This window comes from Rhinopithecus bieti, unplaced genomic scaffold, assembly GCF_001698545.2.
Source record: "Rhinopithecus bieti isolate Rb0 unplaced genomic scaffold, ASM169854v2 scaffold_19652, whole genome shotgun sequence".
NCBI classification, from domain to species: domain Eukaryota; kingdom Metazoa; phylum Chordata; class Mammalia; order Primates; family Cercopithecidae; genus Rhinopithecus; species Rhinopithecus bieti.
Genome location: NW_016809913.1, coordinates 2773151 through 2786047, shown reverse-complemented (window position 1 = coordinate 2786047; position 12897 = coordinate 2773151). Strand labels below are relative to the sequence as shown.

General features: G+C 42.1%; 1 protein-coding gene across 3 annotated transcripts in view; it reads left to right on the top strand.

Annotated features, from left to right (window-relative positions):
- The first annotated feature begins 537 nt into the window (after nucleotides 1-537).
- PSMD11 (proteasome 26S subunit, non-ATPase 11) overlaps nucleotides 538-12897 on the top strand; it is a 45326-nt gene continuing 32966 nt past the window's right edge. For all 3 annotated transcript variants that reach the window (XM_017890887.1, XM_017890886.1, XM_017890885.1), the window contains exons 1-3: nucleotides 538-1051; nucleotides 3414-3515; nucleotides 11553-11677. In XM_017890887.1, the coding sequence (XP_017746376.1) occupies nucleotides 961-1051; nucleotides 3414-3515; nucleotides 11553-11677 (318 nt within the window). In that variant the 5' untranslated portion in view covers nucleotides 538-960. The remainder of the gene's footprint in view (nucleotides 1052-3413; nucleotides 3516-11552; nucleotides 11678-12897) is intronic.

The window sequence follows — 12897 nt, the reverse complement described above, 5'->3', positions numbered from 1 at the left end:
GAAGAGTGTGTGCAATGTTAGTCCCCTTTATGCGTCCTTTTATGGGACAGCACATTCCATTTTTGGATCGTCATCACCTAGAGAAAGGTCTTCCTTATACCGAATTGTCTTTGTACCCTTTTAGCACCTTTCTTAAGTTTAACCCTAAGTGGTCTCATAGAATGTCATTTTTCCGTCCACACGACGTCTTCACTGATATCTGTGACTTTAGTTGAAGGGACTGAAGATATTGGGAAGAATAATTCAATTTCTCTTTTTCTTTCTTTCTTCCTTTTTTTTTTTTGAGCTGGGGAGCTGGGTGAGGCTTCTGTGGATTCCCAAGAGGTGTTTGTGGCGTGAATGGAGCAAAGGTGATGTTTCATTTCATCACGTCCAGCACTGTCCCAAGGTTAAGTGGGTGCGTAAGAAGGACAGTTTTCTCCGGTTCTGGCGGGTTTGCCCTCCTGCCGGCTAGCGTTCTGCGGGAGTCAAGCCTGGAAAGCGTGTATGCGGCGTACAGGCGTCAGACACTGGAACGCATTCGAATGGTGCTATTCTTTGTCTGCCACATAGCGAGCACTTTATAAGGTCACTTACAGTCCTGAATCCTGAATGAATGGTTAAATCGTGGAAGCCGCAAAGAAAGCCACACAGCTTTGACTGAAGACCTAGCCCGGTACTCAAGAATCCCTCTCAGTGGCGAGCGAGCGGGGTCGCAATCAAGAAGCGTCTTTTGGGGTGGGCGGGGACCGATCTTGAGCTCCCACTGCGGGGCACCACCTCTTTTCCTCGCCGCCCGCCCGCTAGGCGGCGCTGGGGAGCTTGCAGCCCACGGGCGAGGCCCTCCGAGAGACTACAACTCCCGGAGTGCTCTGGGAACGGAGCCGCGGGAGCTAAGGCGGAGGGACGCGAGGGCGGGCTTTCCGGGTGTGTGTTTCCGGCGTCGGCGGCCGCGGCCGGGGACGGTGTGAGAGCGGTAAGATGGCGGCGGCGGCAGTGGTGGAGTTCCAGAGAGCCCAGTCTCTACTTAGCACCGACCGGGAGGCCTCCATCGACATCCTCCACTCCATCGGTAAAGGTCGCCGCGCCGCCTCCCCGGCCCCGCCGGCCCAGCTCTGCTTATGTCGGTCGGCGGCAGCGGAGAGGGGCCGGGGTAGCCGGCTCTGGTGCTGCTGACTCACTGTGTGTGTGAGGGGGGCCGGGCTGGGGGCTCAGGCCGCTCGGAGCTCCCCAGAGCCCCCCGGGTCTCACTCTTGTGGGAGGGCTTGAGGCAATCCCCGGGTCCCCTCGCCGGCTGCTGACTCACGGGGGGCTCAGCGTAGGGTGGGAGAGTGGGCCGAGCCGGGCCCCCACCCCTCCTTAGCTGTGTAGCTGTGTCCCCGGCTCTGGCCCGCACGAGCTGGTCTGGGACCCGGAGCAGTGCGGGCCGGCGTGCTTGTCACGGACTGGTCCTAGAGTCTCTAGTTGAAAGGCCTTGGCGAAACCAGCTCAGGACAGGCATTTCCCGCCGTTGTAATCAGCATAGTCTGCTCCGAGTGGGAGCGCGAGCGCTTGCTCTTCTCTGGGAGTTTCCTTCCACGGGACGCTGGGAGCTGCTACTCCCCAGCCCCACGGCGGAAAGCTCCACTAAAAGAAGGGTCTCTTTCAGAATGTGGGAAATTCAGGGGTGACACACACCTCAGATTGGCATTTGGTTTGTGGAGGTGGCCGAGACGCTCATCTGCCCTGTGTAGGGTGTAAGAGTGAGGTGTTGGAGCGGGACCGCCCGGCTAGAGAAGATGACTAATTTTCCAGACTCCCTGTAGGGATTGGAAGTGAGTTAAGGGAGTTAGTTGTCAGCCGCAGAGTTCAGGGAATTCTTTGGAACGGGTAGGCTGCATGTTGCCGGAAAAATTAAAATTTTCTTAGCATTGTAATATGATGGTCTTAACCTGCACACAACAGGAAAACTGAAATGACAACCCCAGCCAGTCGCTTCCGGCAGCTTTCTGTTGGGATTCAAGTGTGAACAGAAATTTATAATAACAGAGGAAGACTTAAATGTTCACTCATAAAGGATTCAGTTAGGGCTTGGACCAGCTCTTCACTGCACATGTAATGGGATCTTTTTAGTGTAGCTTGGGAAGATTTGAATTAGCTCAACAAGTAGTATGAGAATGCACCTGTATGTGGGACTTGCAAGATGTTGGCATTTGACTTAGTGTGTTGAATTTTGGTATTCCAGACCTGCACGGAGAAAGGACAATGACAAGATCTTGATACTTTATCATTGGGGATACTAGAGAAGGAGAGGAGGTGGGCGTCAAGATGTATCTTTGAACGATATTGGTAAAAGGTGTTTCATTTGAAAAGTTCTGATCTTGACTTAGGTCAGTTACTTCTACGGAACCAGTGTCATCTCATTCACCGTTACATGGGTATTTTATTCTGAGTACACATTATTATTTAGAACTAATGTGAGGAGCATGAATTTTAATTGTCTGTGCCTAGTGCCTAATATTTTGTCTTTCATAAAGTAGAAATTATGTTAAACATTACAATTAGAGTATTTCCTGTTGACCCACTATTCTAGGGGAGAGTTCCCTGAAAGCTTCACTCTTAGAACAAGCTTGAGTCATCATGGTTGACGGCCTTACTTTTTCTGGACTCCATCATGGAGTATCAAAATCTTGGTTTTTGTCAAGTCATGATGCTTTCTTTGTAAGAGTAGTGGTAACTAGTGATGATCACTACAAACTTGGAGAGGCTATTCCATGCTTGCATGTTAAAATAGTTATTAGCTGTTGAAAATAGGACAGATAACACAAAGTTATTTTAACAGACCTCAATGCATTAAAAAGCAGCAGTCTCTCCTAAGTGTAACTGTGCAGGATCACATTGGGGCTTTGATAAGGTTGTTTCTCTTGAATGGCTTTATAGAGCTGCTTATCCCTAACACACCCATCAGCTGAGGCTTTGCACAGACATAAAGTTTATTGAAAGGCTTTTGACTTACAAGGCATCAATAACTTCGTCAATTGATTTTGGTTTTTGGCATAAATGCACAGGCATGTTTAATATCTTCACATAACATGGTGACTGGCATAGATCTTGGCACCATAAGTATGAATGATTTGTTTTGTTTTAATTTTGCTTTAACCAAGTGACCACAACAGAAACTTAGTGTATGTAGGTAAGCAAAATTCTGGTGGGTAGAATGAAAAGGCACATTTAAAATCAAAGAGAAGAATCCTTTTTTAAATGATTTACATGGAGCATATTCTACATATATATTATCTTTTTTTTTTCTGACTTAGAGGTTTTTTTTTTTAACTCTAGAATTTGTCTTTTGGTAAATATGTTTGAATTTGTAATGGATCTTATGAGGGTGAAATTTCCCTCAGTCTTCATTTTTTGGTCAGAATTTTAAGAGGGTTTGCATTTTCCTCTCCCAGTGAAGCGTGACATTCAGGAAAACGATGAGGAGGCAGTGCAAGTCAAAGAGCAGAGCATCCTGGAACTGGGATCTCTCCTGGCAAAGACTGGACAAGCTGCAGGTAAGTGCTACACATGGATTGTACCTGAAATGCTGAGTGAAATTCCCGTCTTTTGTTGGAGTGAAGCATCATGGGACTGATCCACAAACTGAATTCAACTTGATTTTCTTGGCAACTTGTTGAGTTTCAGTTTTTTACCAGGCAATTAAGTGGCCTTTAAACTCAGTTCTTTCATGGTAGTTTCGTTTTGCAAATGAGAGACAATCTTATTTTTGTTGGGATATAGTGATTTCTGATTGTTTCTGGTTTTTGAATTCTCACTGTATTCCCTTACATAGAGGCAGCAACAGTCTTCAGTAATTTCACTGAGCAACTCTGATGTATTTAAGATAGATAACAACTTTAAGCGCCGGATTCAAAAACGACAAAGGATTTTGTATCCAAATGACTCACTGTTGTTTTTTTCTGATTGATTAAGAATGAGAATAAGACATTAAATGGAGTCTTCCCAAGACTTCTCCATTTGTACCTAGGACTCTGTGCACATCATTGCTCAGACATTCTAGTTGTAATTAAACCATTGACTGATTAGATTTGACATAATATTCTGATGATGGGTGTGTCCTTGGAATGAGAAGGGAGTCCTTTTGGTCAGGAAGGACCTTTTACCAGTGAAGTAGTAATAGGATTTAGAGAGAAGTCTGTTTAACTTCAAATGGGTGGTTTTTGTTAAGTTTAAAGTGAATTTAGAGCTCATTTGATTAAATTGGATTAAGATCTGGTAAGTGACCTCATGAGTTATTTACCCTAAAATTATGTTGTTCAAGAGAATAATGGGGTTAGTTAGCACAACTTCTTGAACTTGAGAACTAAAGACTTTTTTCTTTTTCGAAACGGGGTCTTGCTGTGTCACCCAGGCTGGAGTGCAGTAGCGCGATCTGGGCTCACTGCAACTTCCGCCTCCTGGGTTCAAGCGATTCTCCTGCCTCAGCCTCTAGAATAGCTGGAATTACAGGTGCGCGCTACTACGCCTGGCTAATTTTTGTATTTTTAATAGAGACGGGGTTTCACCGTGTTCATCAGGCTGGTCTCGAACTCCTGACCTCATGATCCACCCACCTTGGCCTCCCAAAGTGCTGGGATTCCAGGCGTGAGCCATTGTGCCCAGCCAGTGATTTTTTTCAATTAAAGATCACTAACTTATTAATTGTTAGGCTCAGTCTATAGAGCTGAATAAAGATGTATGAAATTGTGAGGATGTGTTTACATGGGCCTTATATCTTACTTAAAACATCGTTAAGTAGCTATAAGAAGAACCATACGTAATGGTTTTGATTGCTATGAACTCTTTTTTTTTTTAATTATTATTTATTTTGAGACAGAGTTTTGCTCTTGTTGCCCAGGCTGGAGTGCAAATGGTGCGATCTCGGCTCACTGCAACCTCCGCCTCCCAGGTTCAAGTGATTCTCCTACCTCAGCCTCCCGAGTAGCTGGGNAGCTGAATAAAGATGTATGAAATTGTGAGGATGTGTTTACATGGGCCTTATATCTTACTTAAAACATCGTTAAGTAGCTATAAGAAGAACCATACGTAATGGTTTTTGATTGCTATGAACTCTTTTTTTTTTTTAATTATTATTTATTTTGAGACAGAGTTTTGCTCTTGTTGCCCAGGCTGGAGTGCAAATGGTGCGATCTCGGCTCACTGCAACCTCCGCCTCCCAGGTTCAAGTGATTCTCCTACCTCAGCCTCCCGAGTAGCTGGGCTTGCCAGCATGTGCCACTATGCCTGGCTAATTTTGTTTTTTTTTTTTTTTTTTTTTTTGAGACAGAGTCTTGCTCTGTCACCCAGGCTGGAGTGCAGTGGCCGGATCTCAGCTCACTGCAAGCTCCGCCTCCAGGGTTCACGCCATTCTCCTGCCTCAGCCTCCTGAGTAGCTGGGACTATAGGCGCCCGCCACCGCGCCCGGCTGATTTGTTGTATTTTTAGTAGAGACGGGGTTTCACCATGTTCGCCAGGATGGTCTCGATCTCCTGACCTCGTGGTCCGCCCGTCTCGGCCTCCCAAAGTGCTGGGATTACAGGCTTGAGTCACCGTGCCCGGCCAATTTTGTATATTTTTTTAGTAGAGGTGAGGTTTCACCATGTTGGTCGGGCTGGTCTCAAACTCCTAACCTCAGGTGATCTACCTCCCTTGGCCTCCCAAAATGATGGGATTACAGGTGTAAGCCACGGCGCCTGGCCAACTGGTTATTCTTTTAAACACATACATGGTTTAACTTAATTGAATCCTTGAAACAACTTGAAGTAGGTACTGTTATCCATTTTACACATGGAGGATACTGAGCACAGAAAAGTTAAATAACTTACCAAAGCTCATTCAACTGATAACTGGTAGATCTAGGATTTGAACTCATGTAGTCTTACTTCAGAGCCCATATAGCCACATGACATCATGGTTATTATTGCTTTCCTGTAACTGTTTACTTACGAATTATCATTGGTGGGTGGTGTCTTTTCATCTTAGGCTGACTTCCCTCCTATTTAACATACATACGGATTCCAGTTGTCTGTCAGTTAATTTGAGCTTGGGGGGTTCCAGAACAGTTTTGATAATCACTCCATGCAAAATATAATAAGGTAATTTTTCTGAATTATAAAGCCAACAGAAGTGATATGAAAATTTTTTTTGTTGTTAGCCAGGCGTGGTGGCTCATATCTGTAATCCCAGCACTTTGGCAGGCTGAGGCAGGAGGATCCCTTGAGTCCAGGAATTTGAGACCAGCTCTGGCAACATAGTGAGACCCCGTCTCTACAAAAAATAGAAAAATTAGCTGAGTGTGGTGTTATGTGCCTGTAGTACCAGCTACTCTGGAGGCTGAGGTGGGAGGATTGCTTGAGCCGAGGAGGTTGAGGCTATAGTGAGCTGTGGTCACACTGCTATGCTTCAGCCTGGGTGACAGAGCAAGACCTTGCCTCAGAAAAAGATTTTTTTGTTGTTGAAATATCCAGATTTCTACTTTCCTCCAGTGGCATGAATTAAGAACAGTGTGTGGTATATAGTCAACACTTCAGTAATTTTCATCCAAAAATTTACTGTTTTGCTTGAAATTCCTATTTTATATGTATTCTCCGCTTATTTCTTGCCCTACCTTGTGACCTGAGAAGTTTAGAAGTGTACTGCTAAACCTATTGAAATTTAATAGATGAATTATAAGAACTTTCAAAAACATTTCCATGTTACCTACTGTTTTCTAAGAAAGTTTGATGAGTATAGGTATACACAATGGGAACTCTAAGGAGGTGTTGAGGCCTACATATATTTAGCTGTCTTTGCTATTATTGATGGATAGATTTGTATTGTTTGCTCCCTGAGAACAGAAAATATGTCTGTTCCATTAATGTCCAGTTTTGTTTTTTATGCATTTAATAAATGCATAGCATTGTGCTAAGTATTCTACTCAAAAATTTAAGATAGGATCCCTTGCCAACAACAATCACTTGGGGATTACCGGAAAAACAATGTCTGATGTGTAATTGTGATTGCAAGTAGTGTTAATAGTGTTGAGCATCATCAGACATGATGCGTAGGCTCATGATTTCATAGCCTAAAACTTTTCAAAGGAATCTGTTGAGTTCTGTGAGGGTTTTTTTTTTTTTGAGATAGAGTCTTGCTTTGTTGCCCAGGCTGGTGTGGAGTGCAGTGGCGCGATCTCGGCTCAACCTCCTGGGTTCAAGTGATTCTCCTGCCTCAGCCTCCCAAGTAGCTGGAACTACAGGTGCCCACCACCACTCCCAGTTAATTTTTGTATTTTTTAGAAGAGGTGGGGTTTCATGATGTTGGCCAGGCTGGTCTCGGGCTCCTGACCTAAGTGATCCACCCACCCCGGTCTTCCAAAGTGTTGTGATTATAGGCATGAGCCACCATGCCCGGCCTTTTTTCTTTTTTTGAGACCGAGTCTCACTCTGTTGCCCAGGCTGGAGTACAGTGATGTGATCTTAGTTCACTGCAACTTCTGCCTCCTGGGTTCAAGCGATTCTTGTGCCTCAGCTTCCCCAAGTAACTGGGACTAGAGGCGTGAGCCACCATGCTCGGCTAATTTTTTTTTTTCCTTTTAGTAGAGAAAAGTTTCACCATGTTGGCCAGGCTGGTCTTGAACTGCTGACCTCAGTTGATCCACCCGCCTCGGCCTCCCAAAGTGCTGGGATTCCAGGTGTCAGCCACTGACAAGGAAATTCTGGTCACATAATTACAAATAATCCCAGTAAGAATAGGAGGAAGTCAGTATGATTTTATGGGACTTAAAAAAAAATTATCTCAGTATGTATGAAAATGGAAAGAAACAGGAAATACAAACAAGAATGAATATAAAACAGTAGTAGACTAAAACAGATGATGAACTGAGTCTGAAAAATGGCAGCAGGGCACAGTAGCTCACACCTGTAATCCCAGGACTTTGGGAAGCTAAGGTGGGAGGATTGCTTGAGGCCAGGAGTTAGAGACAGTTTGGACCGCATAGTGAAGATGCTATCTCTGTTAACATTTTTTTTTTTAAAAAAAGCAGCATGGATAACATAAGGAGACCCCATATCTACACAAAAATAAAAAAATTGACTGGGTGTGGTGGTGCAGTCCTGTGTCCCAGGTACTTGGGAAACAGAGGCAGGAGGATCACTAGAGCCTGGGAAGTCAAGGCTGCAGTGAGCCACAATTGTACCATTGTACTACAGCCTGGGTGACTGAGTGAGACTCTTTCTCAAAAAAAAAAAAAAAAAAAGAAAATGCAGGAGGACAACTAAGAGATCATTTACTTCTCTCTCGGGGTAAGAAGAATAACACTCAGTGCTTAGAGAAAATATTGTAATGCTAGCAGGTGTTAGAAAGGCAGACTGCTTAGCTCATGTTTCGCTTATGCCTTTTCTAGGAAGGAAAATGATTTTCAAACTGAAAGATAGAAATAGGTGAGAGAAGACAGAGCAGATAGTCTCTGTAAATAAGTTCAGGTCTCTAGGCTCTAACAGTTTCTTTTATTATCAAAAAAATAATTCTAGCAGATATAACTATAGAGCCATTTATTATTCTGAGAAAAATCATGGAGAGGTATAAGGAAACTGAGGCAAATATTATCCTGCCTTTCAAGAGGGTAATGCAAAGAATAGATGTATTCACTGTGTGCTGTACATTGAAATAAATTAAAAATAAAGATTAGACACTATACATGGTCATTAGTGGTAGAGTTCTGGGACAGATTATTTGATAAGGAGGTAGTAATCTCTTAAAAACAGTGGATTTATTGTGAACAGATTATTTCAAATTCACCTTAGTTCTCTCTATTTGTTTTGTTTTGTTTTGTTTTTTTGAGACAGAGTCTCACTTTGTCACCCAAGCTGGAGTGCAGTGGCACAATCTTGGCTCACTGCAGCCTTGACCTGGGTTCAAGCAATGCTTTTGCCTCAGTTCCCCAAGTAACTGGGACTATAGACCCACACCACCGTGCCTGGCTAATTTTTTGTAGAGTGGGGGTTTTGCTATGTTGCCCAGACTGGTCTTGAACTCCTGAGCTCAAGCAGTCTGCCCACCTTGGCCTTCCAAAGTGCTAGGATGATAGGTGTGAGCCACCGCACCCAGCCTAGTTCTCTTTTTGGTTAGCTTTATCAGACCTATAGATTTTCAGGGGTCTGTGTGCCACCTGCTTTTGTAAATAAAGTTTTATTGGAACAAAGCCGTGCCCATTTGTTTCCCCATTGTGTGTGACTGACTGAGTTCAGGACCTGCTACTAAGACCATATAACCTGCAAAGCCAAAAAAATTTACTGTCTGGTCCTTCACAGAAAAAGTTTGCCAGCCTCTGGATTAGAGGAATGATATAGACTACATATCTGATGTAAGCAGGATAGTTGAACATATGCCATAATATTTATATCAAAGGTACAGGTTATGAATTTACAATGGGCTGAATAACTGTATCCAAAACATGTTAATAAATGGATCATTTGTCAACCTGAAGGGAAGTCTTCAGGCATTGTGTCATGAAGATCTGTCCTTGTTTTTCTGGTCAGCATCTGGAATCATGGTTAAAGCCATTTCAGAAGGCTTGCTTATTTTTGTAGATGACTCAGTACAGTTAGAAGACAGAATTAAAATTCACAGTTATTGCCAAAGCCAGGAAGATTAAATTCAGTTGTGATAAGGATTAAGTTATATACTTAAAGTATTTTCAAAACAGAGGAAGTTGGGGAATTACCTGTTTTGACAGTAGTCTATTAAAAAGGACTTTAATGGACTCATTCTGAACAAAGAGAGGTGTTAGAAAAAGCAAAACATGCTCTCTTATGTTACATATCATGGCCAGATCAAGAGAATTAAGCCTCCTGGTCTACTGTCAGACCCTACCTGGAGCAATTGTTTTCATTTCTGGGTACCACAAAATACCACAGGTAGTACCTTTAGAAAGTAGAGTTTGTTCAGAGGAGAGCAACTAAGTTATCTAGAAACAAGGACTTTGGAGGAATAGTTGAAATAGCCAAAGATGTTAAGCTTGGATAAAGGGAAAATTAGGGAAATGTAAATGATAATTACCTTTAAGTATTTAAAGCCATGTGAAAGAAGGTATAGATATCTGTTTTGTGTTTCAAAAAGGAATAATTTGTTTTGGCCAACATTAGAATAGGCTGCTTTGTGAACATTTCTGTGACTAGAAATCATTCAGAATTGTTCAGGCACAGGAGGAAATTCTATGGGAGAAGGGACATTGCTCCAGACTACTTTAAAAAAGCTATCATTACATAATATAATTGAAATAAATGCAAAAGGAATTTGAGGGGGAGAATCCCTGTAGACTGGAGTTACGTGGAAAACTCAATAGGACCTCAGATGGACCTAAAAGGATATATAAGATTTATATAGGCTGAGAAGATGGCAAGACATTTCAGATGGGATTATGGCATTAGTGCCTCTTGAAAGCAGGAGTATATGCTGTAGTCTTGTGCAGAGGTGAATGAGGTGGCAGAATGACAAAAAGTTTTAAACATTGGGAATCAAAGGTCATTACTGGGGAGTGAAGGGAGAAGATGAACTTTTCTACTCTATTTCAAGTTCTTAAGTGCCTGACACAGTCCCATGCATTCTCTGACTATTCAGGCAGATGAGGATTTCAGGGCCTTGAATTAGCGTTCTCTGGAGGGTGAGGTTTGCTTGCCCTGAATTAGAGTTCTCAGGAGGGTGAGTCTGCAATTGGAGAATATTAAAGAGGCAGTGGCACTAAAGTAATTTTAACCTACATTCCAAAAATACCTCATTAGCTGTTTAGTTGAAACATTCTCTAATTTTTACTATTTAACAAGCATATCTCTAGTTTATTGTTTCAAAAGATGTTTCTTTAGAGTTCATATACTGCCCTCGTCTATAAAGTGGGGGAAAAGCTCTGTGATGGATCCCTTTTTTGGTCATAGTTTAAGACTTAGGTTTTGAAGATTAATGAGGAATTTAAAAGAGATACAGTAGCACTTTAAGGGCAAAACACTCTTCTATGTGAAAAGTTTATTCAGAAGAGTGCCAGGGAAGTGATATTGCAGAAAGGCTAAACTGCGGAGCACTGCAGAAAGACATGAAAAAGGAATCTGGAGTGGATAAATCTCTGTCTGTTTAAGGGGAACAGCTGAAGCAGACTTGGAAATTAGAAAAAAATTACTTGTATAACCTGATCATATTTGTTGGTTGTGAGGAAGTAATTTTGTGAAGGTGGCAGGGACAGAGCATATTTCATGTTCTAGAAAACTGCTTTTTGAGATTATGAATACTTGGCTGTTTATCTTTCATTAAGATGGATAAATGAAGCAGAGACATGAGCTTTTCTTGGAACTTCATAGTAATCCAGTGGCTGAGTAGGTAACAGAATGCAAATTTGGTATATGATGTTAACGTGCTTTTGCTACTCTGCTATTTGCTAGGAATGCTTTAAACTCCTAGTAAGTTTCATTTAGACTGATTCCAGTGATGTAAGTACCGATTTTTATGACATTCGGTCAGTTTCTTAAGTGGATATTTTGTCTCAAATGTCGATGTTTACTTCTCTTTTTGAATTGCCTTTCATACAGAGCTTGGGGGACTCCTGAAGTATGTACGACCCTTCTTGAATTCCATCAGCAAGGCTAAAGCAGCTCGCCTGGTCCGATCTCTTCTTGATCTGTTTCTTGATATGGAAGCAGCTACAGGGCAGGAGGTAAGTGATATTAATGACAGAAAGTAGACAATATGGAGAAAAGTTTGTTTCCATGAAAGAAATGCCTGCCTGCACTTTAGTACTAATGTGGAAGGGAAAGCTGGGAGGACAGCGCAGGACTTATCATGTCAGTTTCTCTTTGTTACAGGGCATTTGATACTTTGGGTCTGTTCCATGCTTTGCTTTGTAAGTGGAGATTGTCAGTGGTCCCTGGAATCCTCATTACATCAGGGTCACAAACTGATTCTTGTCTTTGAGGTATTGTATTGCCACACCTTTGTAATGTTTTCTGTGTCTGTGGTACCTTTCATCTCGTGTCACAAAGCTCCTTCTGAGCACTAATTAAGTCTTGTGGTATTCCTTCTTAGCATGTTTTGTACTGCGTATATGCCTTTATTGAGGGGTAAGCATCCATCCGTTTGTGTCTCATTGTGCAGAAGTGACTCTGGTGTTCCTGTACGTGTCCCACAAGTTCAGACTAGACCCTGAGCTGTATTAAAGAGTGCCTGTCTGTAATCACTGAATCTTTTCCAGCCTTCTCAAAGATAACTGTATTTTCTGCAATTCAGGAAGAGACACATACCAAAATTAAACATCATTCGTAAAAAGTGGCAGATTCAAGCAGGGTATATTGTCATTGCTTGAATCTGTTTGTAGGAAGAATATAGTTGTTGTTTTTCTTATGAATATATTGATCAGTACTCATTGAGTGCCTGCTACGTGTTAGGCACTGTTTTAGGTATTGGGGATACAGTTGTAAAAACACAGTCACTGTTGTCATGAGGATTATTTTTTAATGGGGAAGGCAGGCAATGAACAAATATAAAATGTCAGATAATGTAAGGGCAGAATTGCTAGTTGGTTATATGTCTGATTGTTTGCTGTGGCCTCTGTGGGCATGAAGGGTATGAAAGGCCATAGTAGCATATTGAATAAATGGGAATTTCAGAAACCTAGGACACATGGATCCCACTTTGGAATCATACCTGTTGTAAAATCTGGCTTTAATGATTCTTTGAATGCTGATTTAAACACTATATACTAACTTTATTTGTAGAAAATTTGTTTGTAGAGCAGTCTTCAAATTTATGTCTCTGACAAAACTGTTTAATCATAGTATATAAAAAATAGATGACTATTTTGAATTAAAGTGTCAGTTATTTTAAGGAATATATTAAAAGTTATTTGGGTTATTAGTCTTAACTAACTTTTTTTTTTTT